Source organism: Colletotrichum fructicola (genome assembly GCF_000319635.2).
Source record: "Colletotrichum fructicola Nara gc5 chromosome Unknown KSG_Nara_v1_contig03, whole genome shotgun sequence".
Taxonomy (NCBI): domain Eukaryota; kingdom Fungi; phylum Ascomycota; class Sordariomycetes; order Glomerellales; family Glomerellaceae; genus Colletotrichum; species Colletotrichum fructicola.
Window position 1 is genome coordinate 6,025,307 of NW_027094053.1, and position 27,071 is coordinate 6,052,377.

At 52.2% G+C, this 27,071-nt stretch overlaps 9 protein-coding genes across 9 annotated transcripts; 5 read left to right on the plus strand and 4 right to left on the minus strand.

Annotated features, from left to right (window-relative positions):
* Window positions 1–1,118: 1,118 nt before the first annotated feature.
* hbx4-3 (Homeobox protein 4) lies at window positions 1,119–3,771 on the plus strand (the record flags this gene model as incomplete). Its single annotated transcript, XM_032031281.1, has 6 exons — window positions 1,119–1,584; window positions 2,224–2,511; window positions 2,567–3,068; window positions 3,416–3,448; window positions 3,504–3,629; window positions 3,693–3,771. 6 exons carry the CDS (start codon window positions 1,119–1,121, stop codon window positions 3,769–3,771), a joined length of 1,494 nt encoding a protein of 497 aa, XP_031889419.1.
* A 328-nt stretch (window positions 3,772–4,099) lies between these two features.
* Window positions 4,100–4,937, minus strand: CGGC5_v006523 (Uncharacterized protein; the record flags this gene model as incomplete). Its single annotated transcript, XM_032031282.1, has 3 exons — window positions 4,100–4,708; window positions 4,761–4,838; window positions 4,917–4,937. The coding sequence occupies 3 exons, from the start codon at window positions 4,935–4,937 to the stop codon at window positions 4,100–4,102; spliced, it is 708 nt and encodes a 235-aa protein (XP_031889418.1).
* A 2,683-nt stretch (window positions 4,938–7,620) lies between these two features.
* On the plus strand, window positions 7,621–9,206 carry CGGC5_v006524 (FAD-dependent monooxygenase OpS4; the record flags this gene model as incomplete). The annotated part of the gene is made up of 5 exons (XM_032031283.1): window positions 7,621–7,731; window positions 7,815–8,166; window positions 8,217–8,532; window positions 8,653–8,734; window positions 8,781–9,206. 5 exons carry the CDS (start codon window positions 7,621–7,623, stop codon window positions 9,204–9,206), a joined length of 1,287 nt encoding a protein of 428 aa, XP_031889421.1.
* A 307-nt stretch (window positions 9,207–9,513) lies between these two features.
* CGGC5_v006525 (uncharacterized protein) lies at window positions 9,514–10,698 on the minus strand (the record flags this gene model as incomplete). The annotated part of the gene is made up of 1 exon (XM_032031284.1): window positions 9,514–10,698. One exon carries the CDS (start codon window positions 10,696–10,698, stop codon window positions 9,514–9,516), a length of 1,185 nt encoding a protein of 394 aa, XP_031889420.1.
* A 1,214-nt stretch (window positions 10,699–11,912) lies between these two features.
* Window positions 11,913–12,486, minus strand: CGGC5_v006526 (uncharacterized protein; the record flags this gene model as incomplete). Its single annotated transcript, XM_032031285.1, has 2 exons — window positions 11,913–12,402; window positions 12,470–12,486. 2 exons carry the CDS (start codon window positions 12,484–12,486, stop codon window positions 11,913–11,915), a joined length of 507 nt encoding a protein of 168 aa, XP_031889423.1.
* A 1,882-nt stretch (window positions 12,487–14,368) lies between these two features.
* Window positions 14,369–16,170, plus strand: CGGC5_v006527 (uncharacterized protein; the record flags this gene model as incomplete). The annotated part of the gene is made up of 5 exons (XM_032031286.1): window positions 14,369–14,773; window positions 14,854–15,040; window positions 15,107–15,236; window positions 15,299–15,583; window positions 15,639–16,170. 5 exons carry the CDS (start codon window positions 14,369–14,371, stop codon window positions 16,168–16,170), a joined length of 1,539 nt encoding a protein of 512 aa, XP_031889422.1.
* Window positions 16,171–18,815: 2,645 nt separating this feature from the next.
* On the plus strand, window positions 18,816–19,955 carry atnL-2 (putative thioesterase atnL; the record flags this gene model as incomplete). The annotated part of the gene is made up of 2 exons (XM_032031288.1): window positions 18,816–19,049; window positions 19,116–19,955. The coding sequence occupies 2 exons, from the start codon at window positions 18,816–18,818 to the stop codon at window positions 19,953–19,955; spliced, it is 1,074 nt and encodes a 357-aa protein (XP_031889414.1).
* Window positions 19,956–20,241: 286 nt separating this feature from the next.
* Window positions 20,242–20,770, minus strand: CGGC5_v006529 (GPI-anchored CFEM domain protein; the record flags this gene model as incomplete). The annotated part of the gene is made up of 2 exons (XM_032031290.1): window positions 20,242–20,480; window positions 20,539–20,770. 2 exons carry the CDS (start codon window positions 20,768–20,770, stop codon window positions 20,242–20,244), a joined length of 471 nt encoding a protein of 156 aa, XP_031889251.1.
* A 2,707-nt stretch (window positions 20,771–23,477) lies between these two features.
* stp1 (Low molecular weight phosphotyrosine protein phosphatase) lies at window positions 23,478–24,431 on the plus strand (the record flags this gene model as incomplete). The annotated part of the gene is made up of 5 exons (XM_032031291.2): window positions 23,478–23,515; window positions 23,567–23,584; window positions 23,637–23,917; window positions 23,994–24,085; window positions 24,159–24,431. The coding sequence occupies 5 exons, from the start codon at window positions 23,478–23,480 to the stop codon at window positions 24,429–24,431; spliced, it is 702 nt and encodes a 233-aa protein (XP_031889252.2).
* Between the last annotated feature and the right edge of the window lie 2,640 nt (window positions 24,432–27,071).

Here is a 27,071-nt window from a genome sequence, read left to right on the forward strand (position 1 = left end):
AGGTGCCCGGAGACTTTCATGGACAGACGGGTTCGGTATCGGTCTTAGCCTCTCGGATCTGGCATTGCGAAGTGCCTGAGATGGGCGGACGTTGGGATGATTGAGGGGTTCGGGGATCACAAATAGTAATTTCCATGCCATGTCGTCTGATGTCAGGTCGGCGGAGCGCCGAGCGGGCTAAACGGAGCGCACCGTAATCCGACATGAAAAACAGGAGACTATGTGACACTTGCTTTATGCCAATCTGCCGGTAAGCTTTCTCGGCGATGAGGGGCCGTTACTGGAGATTAACAATCCCGGGACGGGCTCCTGGCTGCGCAGTCACCCAGCATCTTGATCGGCGTTATCGCGGACTAGGGGAGAAACTCCCCGGAACAGCCTCAAAGTATAAAGAAGCGAAGCATACAAGTTCGCCAAAGAAGTTGGCTTCAAACTTCAACCGGAAATCCCGACCTCAAGAATGATCCACAACGGCCCCTCCCGGCCCCAGTTTCGGGGACATTGACGGAGGAAGATGGTGCGCACACGACGAGGAGATAGATTATATCGCGTTGCTTAATATTATAGTCAGTATCTGGAAGTCTCCTGCTCGCCGATTACAGGGTTGAAATTCCATAGCCATTAGCCACAATCTTCTGTAGAATTGAACTCAATCGATTGCGGCGCCTGTTGGTGTGACCTAGCCACTCAGGGAGCTTTACAGGTAATCACTATTTACCCTGTGGCAGTACACTATGAGCTAATAGAAAAAGAGTCAGTCTATACGCGATATCTAGAATCTTGCTGTAAAGACATATGAGAATTTCAGCATTCAAGTTGATTGTCATCTTCTAACGAAGCAGAGCGGTTAGCGTGTCACTAAAGGGCGGAATGACATTGCATAAGCGGTTCCGCCCTTTGTTGACAAGCTCCATCAGTATCCACAAACCTTCATATTGCCCCGCCTGTCCGCAAACGCCCACCGATCCTTTTCATCTGATCATCACTTCCAGCGGGAGAGAAATGCATGGTGTTTTCCGCGTTTCCTGTCCAGAATTACTGAAATTTGCGGAAAATGGCATCCCACATTGGTTTGCGCCCAACTCTCACGTCCTGAAACCAAGTGCTCGGTCCGAGTCATGGATAGCCCACACGAAAACCTCGGCGCGATGCCCAGCACGCAAGACCAATTCCAAGCGGTCGGTTTAGACTTTGATCAACTGGGCATGTTTTCCGATCTCATATCCGGTCAAAGCAACTCGGCAGATGATTTTCAGCAACAGATCGACAGCGGCATGGCATCGCCATCATCAAGCATTTCGGGCGGCGTGCCTCTGTCCGCTGAAGTCGAGAACAATGCGGCCATCCCCCCGGGCCCAGCTGAGGCCGCCAGCGAGCCTGAAGCCACTGTGCCATCTAAGATTGGCAGCCGCTTCACATCTGGCGCCATCAAAGTTCTGAGGACATGGTTCGAAAGGCACGAAAAACATCCTTACCCGACACCGAAAGATGTCGACAGGCTGCAAAACCAAACAGGCCTGGAGCGACAGCAGATCACCAACTGGTTTGCCAACACGCGCCGTCGCAAGAAGTTCCGGCCGCAAGGTACATCGTCTGCGCAAATTCCATCATGGACGGAGACAACCACTGGCCCTATTGAAATTCCAACCCGACGACCGACGCCAATGCCGTTCGAGATGATGAATCCGATGCAGAGATGGGAGCACTCGCCACCGGAGCACGAGCCGGCGCTCGCGTCTGATATTAATCGGGCTGTTGCGGCATCGACCGGACAATCGAGTTTTCCGAGCCGTGCACGATCGCCTGGCAGGTCTTCGGAAAATGCATCATCCCTCAGCAGTGCTGCGACGTCTCGGTCTAGCAGAGGTTCCAATACCTCTGCCTATTCCCATGGATCCAGACGGTCAACCGGGTCGCAGGATTCCAACAAATTCTCAGGCAGGCGGAGGCGTCGAGCCCTCACCAAGATGCAAAGAGGAGAGCGTATCAAGTTGGTGCAGGCTCGCAATACATATCAGTGTACCTTTTGTACGGAAACATTCAAGACAAAGTACGACTGGCAGAGACATGAAAAATCCCTTCATCTTTCACTGGAAGAATGGGTATGTTCACCACATGGGTCTACAGAAAATCATCCTGAAAAAGGAGAGGTCTGCGCTTATTGCGAAGAGCCCAGCCCCAGTAAACCTCACCTTGATGAGCATCATCAGAGTGCTTGCTCAGAGAAGCCTGTTGAGGATCGCACCTTCTACCGTAAAGACCATTTGCGGCAGCACTTGAAGCTCGTACACGGATCGAACCAGATGACGCGACTGATGGATAAGTGGAAAGTTGTGAAGAACAATATTCGCTCAGCGTGTGGGTTTTGCGGTGCCAAGCTCGAGACATGGGAAGAGCGAGGAGACCATCTTGCCGACCACTTCAAGAATGGAAGCACCATGACGGACTGGCAGGGAGATTGGGGGTTTGAGCCTGCTGTGATGGAGATGTTGGACAATGCCATGCCGCCATGTAAGTGCTCAAAAGCAATCTTGAAAGCCTTTGGTTCACGATTAATGATGCATAGATCTCATTCGATTCGAGTCTGTTTCGGCACTTCCATTCACCGCAAGTGTGGGACCAGCCGATACTGCACCAAGCGCCTACGAACTTCTCAAACTAGAGATAGAATACTACATACGAAACTACTTTGAGGGCAAGGACAGTTCGCCATCTGACGATGAACTCAAGTACGAGGGGTGTAGCATCATCTTTGGCGCGGAATTCTTTTCGTCGGCTCTTGGCTCATCACCGCCCTCGTGGCTAAGAGATATCTTTATGTGCTCGACTGAGATAGCCACAAAAGCTCGTTTCCGCCCTATGCAGCAGCTGGCTAAGTTACGCCTGAGCCAGCTCCGCATCAATGGGAAAATGAACATCTTTGAAGAATGCCAGCTTGAGTCAGAGCTACGTCATTACATTGGGATGCACGTTACACTGGGTCTGGCTCTTTCAGACCACGAAATCCAACGAGAGGCTTGCGCGATTCTAGCTCGCGTTGAAGAATCGTCTAACAACCCTTCAAGAAGGTTTGCTGGCTTTTTGGTGCGACTCATTTGGGAATCCAAAGACTGGATTGCTCCTTTGCGACAACGGGGGAAGCAGCACTCTCAAGATGGGTTGTCAACACAGTCCGCTCCGGGACTCCACGAAGATTGGAACGAGCCAGCTCTTGACATAGCCCAAAGAAACTTACCAGAATTCAGTCACTATCAGGGAGTTGGGAAGATGGCACCTGCAGCCGATTCCTCTTGGCTTTCGCAAACTGCTAGCATGGATGGCTTACAAGATCCTGTCGGGCTGGGGCTAGAAAGCACAGCAGAATCCACACAAGACTTCTATATGAGACTACAAGCAGCTAAAACAATCTTCAAAGGGTCGGGCCAGTCACTCCAAGGGTCATGGCAGGGTAATGAACGGCCCGGGGGCAGTGGAATGCCGTTCTTCCTAAATGATAACAACAGATATCGACGTCTTGCAAAAGAGCTTTCCCGCTTTGTCGCCAGCACGATGTCGCCCAATAATCCCAACAGCCATATTCCCACCGATGAGGAGATCCGACACCAGGCGAGATGGGTTCTGTATGATGAGTGAGTAGTCCTAGCATAGGATCACCTTTCCTGGTAGCCGATACGCTGACGAGGATACCACAGCGATGATCCCTGGAACCAAACGCCTGCCGACGTCGAGGAGTGGCTGCTTAAGTTTAAGAAGGATGTAGGGCTTGCATAGGCTAAGCTGTCACATGACTTTGGCATTATACAAATAGTTCACTGAAACGTTAGAGACGGACTACGGGAGACATAGGATTCCGTTGAATACCAGCTATAACCATAGAGTCGAAAGTAGAAGATTCTACACCTAGAGCCACACTAAAGCAAGTACCCCTGTATAAATACGTATCCAGCCATCCGAATGTTCAAACGAAAACGCCGAAAGACCAAATCATGAGAGCGTGTAATAAACTCGGAGCCGTAGGCCATTGGACGTCATCGTATCTCATGAAAGTCATCCAGAAATATGTGTCTGCAGCGCAGACTGCCTCCCAACCATAAAAGGTCTACTCTTCCATCTCCTCGGGATTTTCTTTCTCGAAAACAATCTTGTTCTCGATCTTCCCCAGTCCGTCGATCTCCACAGCCACCACATCACCATCTTTCAAGAACTTCCCCTGAAAATAGCCAACACCAGCCGGTGTACCCATCATAATAACGCTCCCTTTCCTCAACGTTGTTCCCCGTGAAAGGTGGACAATCACCTGCGCCACGCTCCAAATCATGTCCGAAGTTTCAGTCTCTTGGACGACTTTGCCATTGACCATCGTGCGGTACCGCAGTGCGTGTGGATCTGGAACCACTGTTGGCGACCAGATCGCCGGTCCTATCGGCGCAAACCCGTCAAATGATTTACAGTAGGAATATTGGCCTCCTGAGGCGTCAGGAACCTGAAAATTCCGTGCGGTCAGGTCGTTGCCTGCAGAGTAACCAAGAACGTAGTCAAGCGCGTCGTCTTCTGATACGTTCTTCGCGTCTCTTCCAATAATGACGCACAGCTCGCCCTCGTAATCCAAGTGACTTTGCGCGTCCGGGTGAACGAATACTGGATCGTTCGGTCCTGCCAAAGCATCTGGCGGTTTTGTGAAAACTATGGGGTAGGCCGCAATTGGAAGCTGCGTAATCGTTAGAAGTTTTCTGGGGGTGCATTGACAATACCACTCTTACATTTGCTTGTTCTGCGTATCTCAGAAAATTGAGGCCTAGACATACGATGCTTGGTGTTCGCTCCAAGGGACACAGCAACTGGCGGAACATGCGTCAGCGGTCACTTTCTCCGACAACAAATCTCAAAACCGAGTCATGCCATCTCCGAGTTCTCACCTTCGTTACTGTATCCCTCATATTCGTATTGACGAACCCCTCATCAATGTTCCCGCCTAATCTCTCCACAACATAACCGCTTCTGCTTCTTCGCACCAGATTGCCGTAAAAGACTTGTCCATCGTGATCGTATCTTACAAGGGCTTGGAAGGCCATCCGGGAAAGCGCCACTTTCTTTTCAACAATGAAAGGCATTAGGGCCAATCTCGAGGGGTAACGAGAACGAGCTCAATTTTAAGAGACGTTGAAAAAAGTCCAATACCGAGGATTAATAAAACAAGACGCCACTCTCTCCTTCTGAGTGTGGTACTATTATTTTTTTTTCACTTTGTGCCTTGCATGGAACACCGCGCACACCCGGTTGTGCCGTCGGGTGCCCTGGGCTAAAAAGGAAAAATAACGAAACATTAACAAACCGCGGAATGGTATAATGTTCGGCATCGTGGGAACAGGAGCCCGCGGACGGACAATTCAGACGGGCTGCGATCCGCCCTGGCCGCACGCCCCGCGCATCGGCGACGTTCGTCCGAAAACGAATTCCCTGATCAGGTAATCGGGGACGTACAAAGTTGGCCAGCCCCCAACTCCTCCACTTCCCGTAACGTTTGAGTGGTGACGTCGGAGAGGAGGGGAGCAAGGACCTCCGGGAAGATCGGATAACGTGCCAGGATGACACGATGTCAAAAGTCGACCGGGGTATAACGCAAAACGCCGAGGAGCCCGATTTCATGTTTAAATACTTAATCGTCTTTAATCTCAACGCTATTCATGTTGCATTGTAGAATATGTTATCGCATCAATGTCTGCAAGAAGCTGGGCGGGCGCTTAGCATGGATTAATCGGAGAGCCGAGGGCGCCGGGTTTGTCTTCGCGGGATCTTCGGTCACTCACACGCGCGGCGCGGCATGACCCGGCCGCCCACAGAGCAGCGCAGGGCATTGTACGAATATCTTCATTGATCATCTTTGGGGGCCCGGGGAAGCTGTTGGTCATCTGCCCAGTTCTGTGGCGTGCGGGTAGCACCGGTGACCAAGTTAGAGATATCCCATCGGCCATTCGGTGTTTTGATGCTACCGACGCAAACACATTTTACATCAGATAATTTCCATCGCGCACAGCGCTTCCCGTTATCACCGTTCCTCACTACAAAGGCAAATACCATCACGCTATTTAAGAGTGATCGACACGTCCGTCTAAGAATCGCGGATGGTGTCGTGATAAAGTTGGTGTACATGCACGTAATATCGTTGCGACGATGTTGATCCTTCACATGAACCTATCAGAATGCCATTCATGATAGAAGCTTCACAAAATATGGAGCTCATCCTCTATTGGATCTCGTTTGCCAAGAAGGGGCACAGGGAGAGGGTTGAGCGGCTGTCACATCCTGTCAGCTAGCCCTACGAGACGTCACTCGGATGTTGGTACCGAGATCCATCTTAAGTCACCTATCTGGTTGACAAATCCGTAACCTTGGCGTAATGCCAGACCCCAGGACGATAGCCGTGAAGTCTGAGAAATCTGATCATGGGTACCAGGTGATGAAAAACAGTCAGCTTGGAAGTATGCTGAGCCTCCTAGCTACTTGCGGGTACACGGTCCACGGACTGAAACAACGCGTGCATATGAGTAGATTGCTAGGGAACGGTACCCTCCAATAATCTGACCGTTTGAAAGAAGGTTGAAACTAATAAGGGCAATGTAGATGTCCAGGAACGTCTATGAGTGGGTCAGACTGGTGGTCCTAGACGGACGCAGATTAAGTCGCTTCGGTCTGTTCGAGAAGCTCTGTCTCAGCTACTACGAACAAACTACTGCTAAATTTGAGGGCAGATAAAGATTTAATACTTTTGCTTACTTTATGGTCATACATCCTCGATGGTGCTTCACTTTATTCGTGTGATGCAGAAGGCCAGTTGAGAACCTCCCATGCATCTCTCCTCATCTCAGTCAGTCAATGACTGTCATTACAAATCATCTCTCAATATAGTACGTGTCATGCACGCAGGTATTTTTAGATGCTCTATCCTCATTCAAAGTCTGTTCTACAACAAAAGTCCTCTGCATGCTCTTGAATGCATGCAATGTTGATGCAAAGTAAGAGTACTGCACATCGCTCTTCTTTTATGTATAGGTATTCTCCAATCATTCATGGCAGTTGCAGGGCTATCCAACATCAGCTGAAATAGTCACCCGCTGCGCCCAAGAACTTGCAGAGGCGTCAAACAGTCTTACCGTGCGTCACGCAAAGAAGAAGAGCCCGCCACAGCCGTCCTTGCGTCGACAGTTTTCGGAATTAGGCTTTAAGAAATGACACCTCGGACCGGTGAAGCATTCCGAGTCGACCGAGCTAGTAACTGGAGAAGAAGTAATCAAGGAAAAATCAACACGGCTCGCATCTTTGATCAGCATCATCTTAATGGTAAGTCCCCCCGGTGTGGAGGTGGGGGTGAAGAGGCGGAGAGATAGGATGGAGGGCTCCGTTTAGAGTTCCCGATCAGCTTTGCAGGCGGTTACGCTACCGATGTGGGTTTCGGGCCGCGCGGGGCAGTGTCCACCACGCCGCTGTCCCGCAGGCGTTATTCCTTTTTCAACAACAAACAGGACAGATTTTCCGTCCGCGGTATTTTACATTCCATCCTGTTCCACGTCATCGGAGGAACAATCACGCCGCTGTAAGAGAGTATATCACTAGAGCAAAAGAATGAAGGTCCTCGTCATCGGAGCGGGGTTAGGCGGACTCGCCTGTGCGATTGCATGCAAGCGGGAAGGCCTGGAAGTCGTGGTGCTCGAGAGGGCGAACCGCATCGTGCCCGTGAGTTTAATCACGCGATCAGGCCTGAGTTTCGGCTCCTTCCGGAAGAGTCTGCTGACTTGTATTTTGCCTCTTCTTTTTAGATTGGCGCTGGGATCCAGGTACCGCCCAATGGGACAAGAATTGCGCGGCAGCTGGGATATCTGGACAAGTTGCTGGAGAGGGGTGTCATCGTCGACAAAATGGAGCTGAGGCGGTATGCGAACGGGAAGCATCTGTTTTCACTCTCTGCGAAGGAGTGTATGGAGCAGTATGGAGACCTGTGGATGGTGTGTCATCGCGCTGATTGTCATGCGGCGTTATGGGAGACGTGTGTGAGTCTTGGGGTAGATCTATGTCTGGACATGGATGTTGAGAGGATTGATTTCGATACCAATACCGTTTGGCTTGAGGACGGAGATGACATTTCTGGGGACGTAATTATTGGCGCCGATGGTTGGTACGATGTCGTTCTAAGGGGCCATCGGTTTGCTAATATTGAGCAGGTCTATACTCAATATGCCGCAATCAGCTGCTTGGAACGCCATCGCCAGCAGTTGAGACGGGGGATCTTGCGTATCGAGCGTCATTCCCCGCGGAGCAGCTCAAGACACTCAACGACGAAGCTGTAGACGAGCTGTGTTCTCGAAAGCAGGTGACAGTGTGGGTAGGACCCCAAAAGCATACGGTATTCTACCCTGTCAGGGGCGGGAGAGAATTCAACTTGGTCTTGATCAGGCCCGACAACATGGCGCCCGGAGAAAGGCACATTGAGGGGGACGTTGGTGAGATGAGACAGAGCTATGAGGGTTGGGATGGGACGTGAGTTGGACCCTTTGATCTTCCGCTCGAGCAATTTTCGGCGCTATCGGTGATTGAAAGATGTCACTAGTCCAATGTTCCGGTGAATCAATGAGATTATTGGCTAACCATCATTTACAGGTTGACCAAGCTGATATCTTGCATACCACGAGTTCAGAAATGGAAGCTGTGCACGCATCCTGAATTGAAGACTTGGACAAAGGTTTGCCATCACAATATTCAGTAAAACACCATGCTAATATGCCTAGGGTTGTGTGGCTCTGCTGGGAGACTCCTGTCATCCGAGTCTTCCATACCAGGCACAAGGGGCAGCCATGGCTGTCGAAGACGGTGCAGTCCTTGGCAAACTCTTGGGCTTGCTCAATGCCTCTTCGAATGGAACCACGCCGGCGGAGTTGATTCCGGAGGTGCTCCAGCTCTATGAGACACTGAGAAAATCACGGACGACCGTGAATGTTCAAGGCGCAAGATCGAACCAGAAGTGGTATCAAATACCGGACGGGCCCGAGCAGGAAGCGCGAGATGCCGAGATGGCAGGTGCCAAGTTGGCCGACGGGCTGTCACCCACGGGCTGGAGGTGGATTGACCTGGAATATCAGAAAGAGCTCCTCGGTCATGACGTTGTTGCTGAGGCTGTCAAGGCGTTTGAAGAGTGGGAGGCGGCTAGAGCATGAAGTTCTGGCCTTCATGTAGTAAGCACTGGAGGCTCGAGGGGTTGGTAATGAGAATGCAACGATCTTTTCAGAAGCACAGACTAGATTGACTTCGTTCCCTAGCTACACCTTGCCTCATACAACAAGTTTTCACCATACACTACAACTTCTCCACTTGCCTGTTAAGGTACTATTGCACCCATGACTTATACCCAACCAATTTGGGATCTACTGATACAATATACTTCGTCAAAAGGCCGTTAAGCTACGATGGTCAAAATATTACACAAGAAATTGGAACAATAATCAGATTCCCAACAACATCCAGTCATTTCCAATCGCTCCTGGTCTTGTAAGACTTCGCCGGTGCAGCATTCTCGCCGCGTGCGTTGATAATTCCCACGAAGGTCGTACTATTGCCATCAAAACAGTTGGTTTTGATAGTACCGCTGCAAAGATCATACAACTTCTTCTCTGAGATATCGCAGTATTTCATGTCAACATAAGACGCTATGTCATACCCTACCGAATTTGGGTGCTCGCAGATCTCTGTTGCCGTCTGTCCCGGGATTTCAGTCACCACGATCCGCTCCAGGTCCATATTTGCCCCCTGCCTTTTCCTCAAAGACTTCTTGTCTCGCCGCTTCTTCGCTCGCGCGAAGGGATTGTTTTTGTGATGTTCCCTCACCTTCCTCGACTCTCCCTGCTCTATGTATATGTCCTTGTCGTACACCTTGTCATCAAGGATCAAGTCCGGATTGATGTCGGCTCCTTCCTTTTTCTTGTCCTCGCTGTCCGGGTAGTAATCCAGCAGGGGCTTGTAGAACGGAATCCAGCCATTCGGCTTCAAGTTCCTCCACCAGGCGAATCGCCGAGTCGTGCAGAGGTATTTGTGCCCGTCCCGGTTGTACAGTGCGATCTTGTCTTTCGCGGGTAACATGTCTTTGAGATGGTAGCTCATCGCCCGCGCATTCTTCGTGCCGCTGTGATCGGAATCCAGCCAAACGCATCTCGAGGTCAGGCGGTTGACGAGGTCGTGCGTCATCTTGCGATCACTGAAGTACCAGCTCTGCCCGCAGGCGTAGCCGGTATCTCCGAAAAAGGCCGAGGTGTGTCTGCTGTTCGAAACTTGAATCATGGCGATGCAAATGGCGTCGTTGTCCGCGCTTAGCATGATGTATCCTGGGTCCTCGTCTTTCCTGCCGTTCATGGTCTGTCGGATCACCACCGTCTTTTCGCCCCCTTGTTTCACGTGGCCGGCGTAATAGCCTTGATACTGTCCCATCCGTCGTCCTTCTTCATTCCACAAAGCAACCGAGGGAAAGTTGCCGTCCGCGAGGCTGAGTTTCTTGCCGTCGCCTAGGCCGACTGTGACCATGGTCTCTGGGATTGGCTTGCCGAAAGTCCATGCGTCGCTAAATGGCGATTTTGGGATGTCATCCGGAAATTCGAACGAAGCCGGATAGAAAGTGTCGAATCCAGACAAGATGAATCCGCTATAGGGAGTTGTCATGATTCCTGGTATTGACGGGGGCCACTTGTGGAGATCAGCCACGAGGTCAGCTATGAACAGAGATCAACAAAATCGACGACGATGGCTCCATATGAAAATATTTATCGTCTTCAAGCACGCTGAACAGTGAGATGAAGTTTTGCTTCGTTTTTAAGAACGCATGCGATCATCTGTTAGCGTTTCTTTATTCTGACCTCATGCGCTAGGTTTTCAGCTTTTTGTACAACGGATATGGCGTGCAGGTGGGACATCAATTGTGGTACTGATGGAGCATGAAGTATTCTTCTCAGCTTGGCAAATTAGTATGTTCAATTTCATTCTGACCGAGATCAGGGGCTCCTCACTGAGCTCATTAAGGGACAAAAGCGGCGGAAATTCGGAGCACCCGGAAAATTTGACGTCGCCGTCGTACAGTAGGGGTAAACTCGGTAAAAGAAGACGACGAATGCGTCTGTCATTTGACATTCATCCACTTCGAATACAAAGAACTTACATTACTATCACACATGACTCCGACATTCATGGCCATGATGTATGCTAGTAATTGATGGAGCTCAGGCTTTCTATCTGATTTGAAGCTACATGGCTTTACTCCGAACTGTTTTCCTCCCTTTTTCTTCTCTCCGCCAAGCATGTGGTTTTGGACTTCCCGGTCATACCAAAGCTCTTTTTCTTTCGCAGTATGTTCTGGAAACTTCCTTTGTAATGTCAATTGAAGCCAACCCCGTCTCCCCTTAATCCTGCACACAGCTCTCTGTGTTATTTCAAGGGATCCCAACCGCAGGATCCTTTCTGCCATTTATCTACTCAGCTTCATGACTGGCTAAGTCTTTATTCATCTAGAGAATATTAGTTACTGCATTACTATCTTGCTACATCCCTTCGTATTTTGCAAATAGAATGACTCAGCATCTTTGGGAGAAAATATCGTAGTCTGAACGTCCACCTGTATTTCCACAGCCGCACAGATATGAGACTGTATGAAAGAGACCTTTTGATGCCTAGATCACTCTACGTGTCCAATCACGCATGAAATGATTTTATAATTCACTGACTGTATGTATATTGTGATAAGCGAGAAATTATTACTATGAGAAGATTACTACTAAGAGAATGAGATAATTACTGTTATATAGTTTCACGACCAAAAGGTCTAAAATGCATGTACTTTTCCATCCTTTTACAGCCTCCACCCATCGTCACCCTCCATTCCTTCACAGACCCCAGGGCACACAAAGACCGGTGTTCGGGTCCGGAGCCATCTTGACACCATCCTTCTGACACTGGACGTCCTTCTTGCCCCAGCACTGGGCGCCCTTGAAGTTGTCCCACTCAAGAAACTCGGCGTGGTAATCCTTCTTGGCGCTGACGTTGTTCCAGGCTCTCCATACCATCAAAGTGCCCTGGTAGAGCTTACGGCCATCGGGGCAAGTCTTGCCATTGGTGCCGTTGGGGAGCTCGAGGAGACTGCCCTCATCCCATCCGGCGCAGTCAGGGCCCACGATCAGGCTGACTCCGCCAGACGCCACGGCGAGGGCGTCGTCGGGGTTCTCGGCGCAGACGGTTGTGTCGCACTTGACTTGGAGACACATGTTGCTGCCGTAGTTGTCGCGGAAGGCATCTCCACGCGGAGCGATATCCTGAGCGGTGTCGACGGCGGCAGACGCGCAGAGCTGGGCGAGCGCCAGGTAGGACAAGATTTGCCTGTATTCCGTTAGACATTGTCAAGATAGAGGGATGAGGTGCTGAAAAGCTTTGGAATGCCACTCACAACTTGGAGAACAACATCTTGCTGAGCTTTGTGTGGATGGCGACGGCGTTGTGGCGCTCTAACGATCTGCCGGTTGGTAGCGATAAGTTTCTAGGATGCTGGCTTGAAACTTCCAACAAGAAGTCGTCTTTCCGAGAGTATTTAAGTCATAATCGTTCAAGAGATGATAGCCTCAGAAGCTCTGTTGGCCGAAACTACCCGAGCCATTTTCGCCTTCATCAAGACCTTCATCAAGACGTGGGACCGGTTTGACACACGCATACAACTCTCGTATATGATGGTTTATTGCAAAAGATCATTCAGACATCAGAAAAAAGTTTTACACGAAGGATCAACAGAGTGTTTCAGCGGGATGTCCTGCGCGGGATAATGTTTCCAACGGCTAAATGCTACATCGCTAACTAGAAAGTGGCTACGACAGGAAATTACCGAAGGCTACTTTTCAAAGGTTATGACAGCCCTATTCAACAAGGAACCAATGCTACACCTGATCTGACAAGTAGGCTTGACCCACTGCGCGACGATCAGATCACTTGGGCCGGCCTCGGGAGGAGCCTCACATACAAAAACACCTTGATGGCCAGCGGACCACCTTGAGGGTCGAGAACCAGATCTTTATATATTAAGAGCCCCACATACAAGAGCCTCAAAAGACCCAAGTCCTAATAAACTTGCTCAAAGTATACATGCAGAATCCTTCCCTCCATCCTGAAACAACACGGCAAAAATGAAAACAACCCGAAGCTCGGGCTAAGCTTGACATCATTGCCGTGTCTTGTTCCCGCCGCAATGCTACCTAGGGATCCCACAACAGCTGACATGTAAATAAGTGTGTCATTGTTTCATTCATTAGACTTTCGTACAAACAACTGTCAAAAGCCGACAATTGCTAGCGATCAACAAAAGTGGGAAGGAGACTCAAGGTTACAGGGAAGCGGGTATATGTCAGGCCTACATTGCATAACCGAGTCAAGCATCTCAACTATGCAATCCGGTACTGCTTCCTAACCTCAATATGGCCTATTTGCATCTGTTTCATGTAGTGTAGCACATCTCGATGGATCTGGCCAACTGGCCACTTATCCTTTACAACAAGATAGTCAATCAATCAATACACAGTTATGCCGTTACTCGCTGGTAGCCACGCTGTCTATCTGACAGTATACTTAGTCAAGTTGGTGCAGGCTCGGCAAACCTCACTTTCTGAATCAGAATCGGCAGGTAGATCCGCAACGAAAAGTCTGCCCCAATATAGTAAGTTGTCAGAGGCCGCACGTGCAGTATGTCTCTTTTGGGATGCGGCTCCGCAGAAACTGATGTCGCGCATGAAGACATGACGCGCATTTGGGTGAGGGCTCCCCTGAAGCGGGGACAGACACCTTCATCTCTCAACTCGGCTCAACTCAGCGCAACTTTTCTCAATTCAGGATGACAAACAATTCTCTTTCCGGGAAATGGGAAATAAGTCGCCTTTCTTGGTTTAACCTTATGAAATCCGGAATAGAGGCCTTTCCGGAAAAGCAGTTATCTGATCATCTAAAGTTTTCGGGTGACCCACATGGTAATGTTATCTGATCGACGAAACTTTTCGGGTGCTCCGTGAACCCAACTATATGTGCTCAACTAAGGTTTTTTAGGTGCTCCGCATCGTGAGAATTGCATCCGTCGGCACGATATTATTCTCGTCGATACTACGGTACTTGCCGTCGTGAGGCTCGGACGAGAGCCAACATCGCCGAGCTTGGATTTTGACATGTCGATGGAATACTGAAGCAATGAATATAAGTAATGGACGATGACTTGACTATAATACCTTCTTTTTTTCTCTTCATCGGCACACAAGTCAAGACTCAGACAGCCGCACTGTCCTTTCCGGCCTAATTCTTTGCAACTGGCACGATGTTCTTCTCTAGTTTCACTCTTTTGCTGGCCTCGGCCACGGCGGCGACAGCCCAAGCCCTGGTGCCTGCCGCGCCTCCTGCGCCCATCGGCAAGGTTGACTGGAGAGCAGTCAACTGCAGCGGTGTCATCGTCGACGCCAAGGCATTGCCCGACAAGCGATGGGAGGCGGCTGGTGCATCGGATGCCCTCCAAGAGGTCTTCGCTGCCTGGCGCAACTACACCACCGGACCTGACGAAGTCAAGTTCCAGTTCAGCGAGTTCGTCTCTTGGTACTTTGGCGGTCCGGAGGAATGGCACTGCAAGGAGATCTTCGACGTGCCTTGCTCGACTACGCTCGTTTGTGAGGATACCAAGTATCCCGCTGGACATCTCATCCTCAACTCATTCTCCAAGCTTCACCGGGTTAGTTGCACAGTTCCTTCCTGCTCCTTTTTCTTTCGACTTTCCTATTTCTGGTCTCATGCTAACAAATATATCAACAGTTCCACCACCGCTACTTTGAGGCTCTCAGTCTGGCCCAGCAGGACATTCAGTCCGAAATGGACCTGTTTGCCGAGTCTTTCTCCGTGCCGCCTCCCAGAGACGAGTCCAAGGACCAGACCAAGAGAATTCTCCTCAACGTTGCTTACGGTGTGATTGGTATTGCACAGGCCTACATGAACAACTTTTGTAAGTTTGCAGCCCCGCAGAACTAACCCACACTTGACGAATCATGTGTCTGACTTGAGTGCGCAGTCATCTTTGCAAAGCCTGTCGAGCAAGCCGCTGGACAGATGATCTCCCAGGTCTGGCGTTCGCAGTTGACGACCACTCTCAGTTACAGTATCTTCACTGGTTGGGCCATCGGAAAGGACTACATGCTTCCGTAAGTGACGGCCTTCCTTTAGACCTTTCTAGGAAATGTTGCTAATCAGACTCGGCAAACAGAGGCAAGGACCCCAAGGTTCAGTACGGTTCTCTCGGTGCCATGATGGGCGACGTCTTCGACAGCTGGAAGGCCACCCAGACCGCCTACGTCGACAACATCTTCTCTCCCAACAACACCGAGACCGAGAACTTCCTCATCGCGGCTTTGGACAACGGCCTCATGGGTGCCACCCCGGATGACCTCAACGCCTACGAGATGTCCAGGATGGTTCAGAAGCTGTTCTACCCCCGCTTCATGGTGTCCATCTGGCAGACTCGCAAGTGGTCCAAGAGACCCTTCGTCCTGTAAGTCGCATACATACCAAACATCTTTACATCACCTTCTTACGCATTTCTACAGGAAGACCAACTTGCCTTGCAAGATGGCTACGGGCGAGAGAGACTCTTCCCTCTGGCCCTTCCTGCCCGACAGCGACCACGCCAGAGCCGCCGCCTGCTACGAAGACAGACTCTTCTACCTCGTCGACATCAGAAGCGAGGGCGTCAAGCTGACCACCGAGTACCCCTCCATCCGCCCCAATATCTTCAAGAGCAAGCACTGGCCCCTGACGGCGCTCTTTGGCACGGAGACCATGGACGGCTCCCGCTACGGCGGTGTCACGAAGGAGGACATCGTCGCTGCGGCCTACGGTGGCTGGGTCGAGGGCGGCTACAAGAACAACGTCTACCAGCCCAACTATACCGACGTTTCGCCCCAGGCTCAGGCCAAGCTGTGGTCTGACCAGGGTAACCGCAGCCCTGGCTTCGTCAACATGACCCTGTGCCAGAACATCTACACCATTGTCGGCAACGTCGTGCATGGCAAGCCCGAGCAGAACCCCTCGTGGCCCTGCGCGCCTCTCTCCGAGATCAAGCCGCTGCCCCCTGCTTGATCTCGCGGGGTGTATTAAGATTTTTCTTTTCTTTTGAGTTGGAAGGGTGGTAATGATTTGGGTAGGGTTGGAAAATGTTTGGTGGAAAAAGTCACTCGTTCAAGTTCGGCTGTCTAGCCTGATATGTCTCTTTTAGATTCAACTGCAGTCTAATCTTAATGTAATATTTCTTTGCGTATAATACACTCAGTCGATGACAAATCTTTTGAGTCCTTCTTCCAATTTCGTCACAGTCTTCAACCTTTCAACTCTGCGCCCGAAAATCAAAGTTACTTCATAAGCTTTTTCAGCCAATGAAGTAACTTCTTCTACAAATTGATAGTCATGCATCGTCGGGCCTCAAAAGTGATGTGTTTCGTTGAAATCCGGCGCTCAATAAGTTTCCTCGCATTTATGAATGCAGTCTATTTCAGTGGCGTGGCATTGTCAGCTAAGTGGAACTTAGTTTGGTCATGGGACGAGACTTTACCATTATACTGTGACATGTACCATTACAGATTATTTGATTTCCCCCATTGTAAACGCAGCCCTTTATGCACTCTCGCAATAATCGTGGGCAGTGGGCGCTGCACGCGACAGCGCTGACTATGGGCAAATAGATCAGTGCAAGTGTAACGAGAAACGACGAGCTCTTCAGAGTTAAAAACACCGAATTCGACATGGTAGAAGAAGGCAAACGGTTGGAGATGGACCGAGAGAATTGGAAGCATGCATGTGCCAGACTAGACTTGGGACTGATAGTCACGAAAAGGACTATTTTATACTTGGCGAACACTAGGCGTCCTGTCACTCTTACATAGAAGTCTTGCTTAATATTTTGGTTGTATCATATCTGTCATACTAGTCTCGACCCGATTTCAAGTTGTTTGACCAAGACTTGACAAATTCATAATTCCCAAATATCCTCCTGTCTTTGTCTTAGGAGACATTGTCAAAATTCTGAGTCAGAAATCACATTGATTTGGCTTCCATGCCACGCTTATCAAATACCAGGGATACTGAAATAAAAGTCATCTTGTGAGGCCTATCCTCTGCACACATGACTTTGTCAATGCCTCTGCAGTCGACTCACGAGGTTCGTAGGCTACGTTGACAGTGCTCTGGGATACACGAAATCTGGCAACTTAGTCTCGAAAACAATATGTGACTAGTAAATCACGGCCATATGTCGAAATAAAATGTCGATCTGAAGTGCTTCTGCTTGCTTCCATTTCAACAAAGTCGCGTCTCAAACCACTTTTCCAAATCCTCAAGGCAGGCAACACTCATTCATATGCTGAAAACATTCTCTTATTTTATTGGATGAGGCAGCTCAATGTTGCACTGCAATTAGTGAGGTGACTGCCAGATCTTCAGGACTTCGTAGGCTAGATCTTGAAAGGTCAAACTAGGGTTTTTGCTTTGATTTCTTTAGATACTGTCTCAACCAATCTTGCCCTTTCTTGCACTATTCGGTCTGCAGCCAGCATTCATCTGATTGGGCCCTGATTTAAAGTGCCATCTGAACCAATCCGCTATGGATGTGGTTGCACTGAGAGTTCTTTGGCCCGGCGCCAGGCCGGGAAACGCAGGTGAGACGGAACGTCTTCCGGGCCAGGGTCCGACCGGGTTCCGCGGATGGCCCCGGACGACCCACAGAGGCTCCGTATGAAACCCGGTCGATACGATCCAGACCCCGTACAGTCTTTGCTGGCGGCATTGTCCGAGCAGCTGCGCTCTCCATATCAATAAGGTATTGAATCGTTTTCGATATTCGACGTGTCAGACAGTTAGCAGGTCCTGTTTCATCTAGGCCGTGCTGGCGGTGTGAACGACACGATCGAGCAAAACGCGTCCGTCAATCTCAATACGACCAAACCGTGCAACCCAACACACCCCAACAACCGAGGTATCCGACATTGGAAGCATCAATAATCCCTCCGTCCCTCCGTTGGCACAGATCCGAGCCCGCCCATCCAGCCAAGACCACTACAAAGTGTCTTGCCATCCCGTCGCGCCAAAAAAAAAAAAAAGTAAATCGCGTCGCGCCAACTTTTCAGAAGGCTAATTTATGCTGAGCCGACGTCCAGCGTAGCTTGCTCACTAAAAAAATGCCAATTGGCTTGGGCAGGCACGCAGCGATTAGACGCCGAACCCCGTCCGCGGGTGGGCCCCCACGCCTGGGAAGGGTGCCTTCCCTCATCCCTGTCCCGGTATCGTCACCGCATCCCGTCCCAACGCAAACACACACAACCGCAACCCCGTTGGGGGGGACAAGACAGCACACGCAAAGTGGACCTTTCAATATCGGCACCAAAGGCCTGGGTAACACTATCTTTAGCGTATCGCAGCAGGACCACCCAGCAAAAAGATAATTTACCAGATTAAAAAAGTAGCCAGCCCACCCATCCACCATCACCCCCCAGATGCCTCCCCCTTCCTCCGTCCTCGCTCAATGCTCCAGCACACTCTGGTGCATCATCCGCTCCCTACCCCTCTGGACCGTCGTCCTCGTCGTCCTCCTCCTCGGCGCAGCCCGCCAGCTCGTGTTCCCGAGCACAAAGTCCGCCGATAAGAAGAAGCGAGCGCCGCCGCCACCGCCCTCACCGCGACCGCACCGCAAGACTCCCTGAGCAGGAGAGATCACGAAAAAAGAAAACTCAGAAATGGCGTCCGCAATCGCCAAAGCAACCCGCACCGAGGCGGACATGGACCGCGTCCCGGTTCGCGTGGTCCGCTTCATCCGCCTTGCGACGGCCGGCGGTCTCGCCTACGCCGCGTACAGGATTCACTGGCGCATGCTGCTGGCGAGCTTCTTCACCGGCCCGGGCAAGATCAGCCGGATCCTCATGCTCATCTTTGCGCTGCTGAACCTCAAGAACATGCCCTTCGTCTGGACCGTACGTTCCCCCCTCCCGCCAATGGCTCGAGAAGAATACCAATCGCTGACCAAAAACCGTATACAGTACCGCGTATGGCACGCAATCCTCTACCACCTCTTCATCCGCAAATCCCCCCGCCTCGGCCCGCGCTCCCTCTTCCGCCCCATGATCTCCCAGTCCCACGCCCCCATCATGGAGATCGACTACAACGTCCACAAGTCCAACTCGACCTACTTCTCCGACCTCGACGTCTCCCGCACCCACCTGTGCACCTACCTCCTCCGCCCGGGCTTCCGCCAGCTCACCCACAACGCGACGACCAACCTCGTCCTCGACCCGCGCTCCGGCAAGCCCGCCAGGGGCAGCCTGGGCATCATGCTCGGCGCCGTGCACTGCTCCTTCCGCCGCGAGATCACCGCCTACGCGCCCTACGAGATGTGGTCGCGCGTCCTCGCCTGGGACCGCAAGTGGCTGTACATCGTCACGCACTTCGTGCCCAAGGGCACCGCGCGCCCGACCGAGTGGCTCGACCCCAAGTTTGGCGGCGCGCGCGTGCGCCGCGGCCCCGGGAGCAACACGGACAGCAAGGAGTGGGAGAAGAAGATCTACGCGACGGGCGTGAGCAAGTACGTCTTCAAGCTGGGACGCCTGACGGTGCACCCGGCTGTTGCGCTGGAGGCGAGCGAGCTGTTGCCGCAGAGGCCTGGAGGCTGGCAGGGCGGGGAGAACGGTGTCGGGGACGAGAGTGTCGATTTGAGCGAGGTGCAGAACGATAATACGTGGGACTGGAAGATGGTCGAGAAGAGGAGGCGCGAGGGTATGGTTTATGCGCAGCAGTTTGCCAACATGGACGATTTGCATGGCTGGCTTGACGGCGCTGACGGTGGTGATGGAAGCGCGTTGGGCGTTTTTGGACTTGGTTAGAGGTGGGAGAGTGATGATACCCGATAGAATAGAGTGGGGGGAGAGACCTGGAGAACACGACACAAAGCAGATAGACATCCTTAGACTTCGTCATAGATCTTATAATAGAGCTAGATAAATTTAAGTGTACAGTTACACGTTGCATTGATTGCTTAAATGACTAGATTTGTTTTCCCGCCCAACTCCGCGAACAAAATCCTCTGTGTATCCGCCTCGCCCCCTACACAGGCTTGAAGAAGAACGGCCCAAAGGCCAAGGTATCCAGGCAACATCTCAAAGAGACTTCTTAAAGGGCCAGAGCGGCAGCGGCAGCGAGGGCTCCGGCCCAGCCAGCGACGTGCATGGTGGGGGCGGCGGCAGGAGATGAAGTGCTCGCGGCCGCGGCTCCGGTGGAGGATGCGGTGTTGGAACCGGTGCCGGTGGGAGCGGTACCAGTGGAAGTGCCGGTAAGAGCGGCGACGGAGCCAGTTGCTGAGACACCCGAGGAGACCTGGGAGCAGATCTGCTGGGCCGTCAAAAGAACCTCTGTTTTCTGCTGTTAGTCTACGTTCCCAACCTCTGTTTCGGTGTGTTGATAACATACTGGTCTGATCATCCGCACTGCAGCTTGACTTGGACAGACAGTTGACGACGACGGGCGTCAGCTGGTCCTGCTTGGCGCAGGAGCAGGCAAAGTCTGAGATATCGCAGTTGACGGACGTGGCAGCGTCACGGATACATGTGACGGCGCAGGTAGGAATGTCTGCAACGAGCTCGTCGACGGTCTTGGCGGCCGCGAAGGCAGCGAGAAAGGCGGTGATGATGGTGTACTTCATCTTGACGACTGTGTTATGAATGGACGATAGACGTGCCGTGAATCGGGTTCGAGTCGTTCGCTAGAGCTGATGGATGGCTGTGTGGTTGAGCGAGCGCAGATACGAGTGATGCAGATGCGTAGGTGTTGCTTGATGTATTCCGCCAGTCGAGACAAAGCTGGGAACGAGGGGGCTTTATTAAAGGCGTGGACGGATTTCGCCAAGACTGCAGACACAGCCAGCCATTTGATCATGGAAACGGGATAGGTCTAGAGAAGCGACTCATTGAGAGCATCCATCGCACAGCCGGATACCTGGCTAGTTCCCCTGCGCCAGTGTGTCGCACCCCGGATTAGGCCACGAGCCGCTTCGACGGATGGGATAGTGATAGGCAGCTTCCTCTCAGGCGAATGGAGAGCTCCCATGTTTGTCAAGTTGCATGACATGCTGTCTCTAGCTGCCACTCCCGGCGAGTCCCAGCTTTGATCGGTCACTACGGCACGCTTGGCACGAAGCGTCTGTCCTTTTGGCGAAATAGGCCGCTTGGACTGGTTCGCCGTAGTTGTTTGGCTCGTCGAAGTGGCGTTGAGGCTAACCCTCAGAGTCGTGGTCTGATTCGAACAAAGAGGCACTAGAGGGGCCTCTAGGTGAGTCGGGAGCATCCATTCTGAATATCCGAGCTGGTGAGAATCCTCCGAAAGCGTCAGGGCGCTGGCCTGAAGGGGAGATCCCGGCAACTCATCAGGAATTCTGCAGAAATACCCCTTTTCTCCGGAACCCGATCAGACTTTGCTGGTGATCCGTTGCAGCGACGGCCTGTCTTTCTTCCATTGAGACCGTCTTCAATGCGTACAAATTGATGTTGACGTCGATGATTCAGGGTCGTGACTGGGTGCAACATGGTGGAATGCAAGCTCAAGGCACATCGATTAAGCTCATCCGCCCCTGGCCATCTGCTGCACCACACGATGGGTGGAGAATTGGCGTCTAACCAATTAGAAAACCCCGTCTTCTGGCGCACGGAACGCAGAGCGAGCTCCTGCATTAGCCTGTCCGTCGCTCGACGTGGTGTGTGGTCTGTGTTCTTCCCGTCGTGCCGTCCAAAATGCGGAAGACAAGACCAAAAGTCGCAGTAAATATACTAATTCGTCCCTGTATGAGGCAGATTGAAGCCTCTGGGAGTCGTGTCGAACAATTCGAATGCGAGCAACCGCTGATATCCAACTTCCAGCTCCATCCCGCCTTGTAGTTGAAGCCCATAATATTCGAGAGGCGATACTGTTGACGTCTCGTCTCGATTTGAATGCTTGGTCTGGATCCATCGAGTAGAGAAGCGCCAATAGCTTGCCGCCACAGCCAGGACCAAGCCACCTTGGCCTATTGACCTAGAAGATTGGTTTGCTCAACCTCTTGGTCAGTTTTGTGGACTCAGGCGCTCTGCCACCATCCGTCAACCCGCCTAGAACACACACTATTGTGGATGAGTTGCATCAGTGGTACTTTGCCATCGTATCCGTCTCAGCGGCAGGCGGATAGCCGTGTCACGCTGTGGTACATATGCCAATCTACCTCATGCGTCTGGCCCAGCCGACACCGAACACTGCACGAGGCGTGGCATGCTGGTCACCTCGAAACGTGATGGTGAGGCACTAGAATTGCCCGTCAACCGAAACGAGCAGGGCCATGATAGGAATGGGGTACCCCAAGCAAACTATGTATTGCTGCTTTAACGATAGTTGCGAAGAATTTCTCATGCCAACGGGAGGCACCTTAACCAGCCTGTCGGGGCGGGACGTTTAGGGCAACCCGCTTCGGGCGCAGTGCAAGTCTAATCCCGCCGGTTGCCCTGAATGTCATGGCAAGAACGCAAACGGAATGCTGAGCAAGGTGAACGAATGAGAAAGGCCAACGCGAGACATTCGTTATCACGTGGGTTGATCCGAATCCGAGCTGCCGCCACTAGTCTCAAGGGCCCGGCCGCTTCTTGAATGGCCTCGCTCCGCTTCGGCGAGCTTATCTCAGGCACGATCTTGCTCCGTCCGTCTGTGGATACCAAATCGTGAACATCTCTGTTCCGCGGGTTGTTGCCAACAACGGCGCATCCAGCTGCTAGCGACAGATAACACTCATCAACAGGCACATCATCGCCGACGGGGCCAAGATCCTGTTTGCACTGAAGTACGGAATGCATCGGCTCTCATCTCGAGAGCGCAACATGATGGACTAGAACGCGAAGGGGACCCCAGATGATCTGCTCGACTCTTTGTCGTCCACTGCTGCATGCGGCCGCAATTCAATCGATGGAAAGTAACGACAATGCGCCTCCTCGATTGTAGTCGATACGTGGTCCAGACCTCCCGTTGAGATCGTGATTGTTTAGTGTAGAAGCCGCCGCCGAAATCCAGGACCGCGGTTCCCCATCGTCATAAATGTGGCACGCTTGAAGGCTTTCTCCGACATTCATTCCGCTTCGTTATTAGATCCAGTTCAGGCCAAGGCCTCCGATGTGATCCACGTTGACAGAGGGGCCATCGATGGAGCCAAAAGTGCCAGTTGTCAGTCTTGACGTTGGGCAGTAGTCAGTCGCAGGTTCGAGAGGCGCCTGCCGGAGGCGCGAGCGAAGCCATTTCGAGTCTGGGTAGGATGAAGGTTTAACCGATTTTGACTTCAGTAGAAGATTGACGCCATTGAACCGCTCACGATCCAAAGGCCCAGTCCGTTGGTTGAAATGCCCATTCCCAGGGTTGTTGTAATGAGTTTGGCGCGGTTGGTGGAAGCAGAGAGAAGACGGGGAGCAGCTTGACAGCTCACGTGCAGGGAAGGACCCCCCACAGTGTCAGTCCGTGCGCCGATCGTTCGTCTTCCACGGTGCTCACGGTGCAGAAAGATGCCCCTCCATTGCAAGTGACCTAGCAGCGGCCGTCGCGGGGCAGCCGTCCGGGCTCAACACGCCAAACCGCCAGCCTTCTTCCACAACGCGACAACTACACACCGCAACAAGACGAGACCAGCCTCACATCGCAATCATGCCGGATCAACCGGTCTCCGTTCTCTTCGTCTGCCTCGGCAACATCTGCCGCTCAACAATGGCTGAGGGCATCTTCCGCCACATTACCCAGAAGCCGCCGTACAAGGGACTCGTCTCTAAGGTGGATTCTTGCGGTACAGGTACGCGCCATACGTCATGACAAAAACAACCCGACTTCCGCACAGCACCGCTGACAAGAACGAATGAAATAAACAGCGGCGTACCATGTTGGCGATCCCCCAGACGAGCGCACGATGATGACACTTGAAGACAATGGAATCATGGACTACCGTCATTCCAGTCGCAAGGTACGTCCATTTTACTATGCGATAGCGCTTGCGAAAACCGGATAGCCGCTGACTGCCCTATGATTACCAACAGGTCTCGCCCGCCGACTTTGACAAGTTCGATTACATCTTCGCCATGGACAGATCAAACCTCCAGGATCTCCAGAGGCTACAGCAGCGTGCCCACTCGGACTCCAGGGCGAAGGTGATGCTGTTTGGCGAGTTCTCCGGAAAGCAGAGGCCAGAGACCGTGTCGGACCCATACTATGGTGGCGACGAGGGATTTACAAAAGCCTACGAGCAATGCACGCGATTTACAGGCAACTTTCTTAAGCACCTCTTCCCCGACATCGACCCGAAGGCATAAGGAGCGCCTGCTGCTTCTTGGGAGGAGGCTGTGAACGGCCATGGGAGAGGATCTCGGGGGAGCTCACGGGATTCCTCGGGGATGCGTGACAATAGCCGCGGCAGGCTGCAGCCCGTTGCTTCGTCGCCGCAAGAAGGGGGGAAAAAAACTTTGACGCTGGTGGACGAATTGTCAACGGCTGCAGCGCGAAGTCCGGCAACGCGACTGGACAGGGGCCAATTGGGCGGGCCAACAGGATACCATACCATACCATAGCCAGGTTTGGCCGCATGGTGAAATGAGCATCGCTGCACTGCAGATTTTACATACAGGCAAAGCATGGGGCATTTGAGAGCGTGTCTGGTTTGATTCCACAACAACATGCATATAAAAAGATTACATTTCCACATACCAACCAACGGCCGATGCAGCGGACAGACGTAAGATGAAGATGGAGACGTGTGAAGGTCAAGAGCCCGTTGCAGACATGCGAAGAGGGACAGGTGCCTAAGCGAGATGGGATCGGGAGGACGGCTACTTAGCGTCCGTTCTGCAGCGGCGCCTATCACGGGATAGAGGACGGGTCTGCATGATGGTGATGGGCGCTTGACAGGAGCTCACTGTGACGAGGGCAAGCAATCTGGCCATCTGGCAATCTGACGCCCCCAAGATTCTTCAGGTTCCTCAGCCCTACAGACACATGGGGGTTTAGGGCCTTGTCGTGGCCGCGGTGGCCCGGCCTAGTGTGGTGGTAGCGGCTGGCGGCTGACAGGTTTGACGTCGAGCTGAGATGTCACTTTGGCGAGTAGCATGGACGAACATGTGGAGGATTCACCGGTGAAAGGCAACTTTGCTGACGGCAGATTTCTCTGCACCGGACGAGTGCGAATGGACAGGCTTCGGGGCTGCAAGCTGACACCTTCGCTTATGGGAATGGCGCTCTGACTAAGGCCCGGGTTTCCAAAGCCAAGATGGGCTACTCGTGAACCTCAGTGTCTTTAGTGCACCAAAGTTTGAGGCTGGAATTCCGAAGTCTTACCTAGGCGCGGCAGTTGACTTGGGCCCAGCAGCTTTCACTCCGGATACATCCATCGTACCTGACGCGAGGCGAAATAGACGAGACGACGGCGGTGAAGAGTAGAAAAAAACGAAATTGCGCTCTTCAGATCCCAAACCTTGTTCTCCATCAACAGCCTTGATTCAGAGCTGTTTCTGAATGCGAGGCGACTCCTTGGGATCCATACTCAATTCCTCTCTCCTGGAAATTTCAGTGATTGTCGCGCGGTTGCAGACCTGCACCTCCAGTCACGATCCTCAGCGGTTACTGGCCCGAGGCAGCTGGAGCTCATTCGAGGCGGGCCAATGAGAAGCTGCCAATAGCTGATGGCAGCAAATCAAGTGCGGGCCCGGGGGTCAGGAGTGGGATCTCTCCCGCCAAGTCTGCTCTGGGCCTAACGTCAGCAAAGTGGTACCTCGTTGTACCTTGCACCTTGCACATTACCTTGCACCCGACGAAGAGATCTGGGCCATATTGCAGCCCCCAATTCCCATGGAACAGAAAAGTTAGAGAGAGGTCCAGACAGAAGAGAGGGCGCTGTTGAGGCCTGGACTGGGCAAGTTTTGGCGCTTTTTGTCGAGTGTAAATGACCTCGTAAGGCGGGCGGGGATCACTGTACCCAATGTCGGTGCGACAATGCAGATATCAACTCCGTATGCCCCCTTTCGCTTTCCCGTTTGCGGTGGGATAAGGTGGCTCCTTCGTACAACGAGCCCCTCCTTGGACCTGCCAGGCAGGCAGGTACGGACAGCTATTCGGTGAAGCCAATGCTGAGTGTGGTGTCCCCCTCCAAATTGTCTCCTCCTGTTGCTCCTCCTCCTCGGCTCGTGCCTTTGACACCCAGCTCTTTTATCGCCTTTTCCTGCCTCTTGTGTGTGTCGTGCTCCATCCCGTAAGCCATCCATACCTGAAGGTACCTGTCTCTGTGTCTGCTACCTTACCTCCCTGGTCATCCCATCCCATCCTGCCCATCCCATTCCGCTCTGTCCTAGCTCCTAGTCCTGGGTATCTGTCCTATCCATCCTCCACCAGCTACCAAGTACCTTACCTCCCGCGCCTATTTACCTGCCTACCTGCTACGTCCTACATCAACTCTCTCATAAGGTATCCTATCCTACCTTACTGCTCAATATCTACCTCTTCCTCCCCTCGCTTTCCATCTTTTCCCTATCTATCTATCTCACCTCCGTCTACCTACCTCCTCTCCCGACGCCCGCCCGCACGCAACCTTGCAACCTTCCCGGAAACAAAAGGGGAGACAAAGACGAGAACAACCCGCCTCCCGCGTCCTGGCACTGCATTGTCGATACCACAGGAACCTGCTGTGTCCAGCAGATCATTATATAATACCTCCCGCCTGATCGCCGCCGCCCACTTCCCTCGTGGACTCGGCTCTGTCTGACGGGCCATTTTCCTCTTCGCAGCTCTCGCTACCCTGTCTGTTCCGCAACTGTCGCATCGCATCGCATTCCTTGCTCGCTTCCCCACCTTTGCCTCGATTGACTCGCAAAAGATACCCCTCGATTCTCGACACCATTCGACCAAGCAACATCTCCAACCGCTGAAAAACCAACACAGCTTCACCAACCGATCCAAAAAGCCGC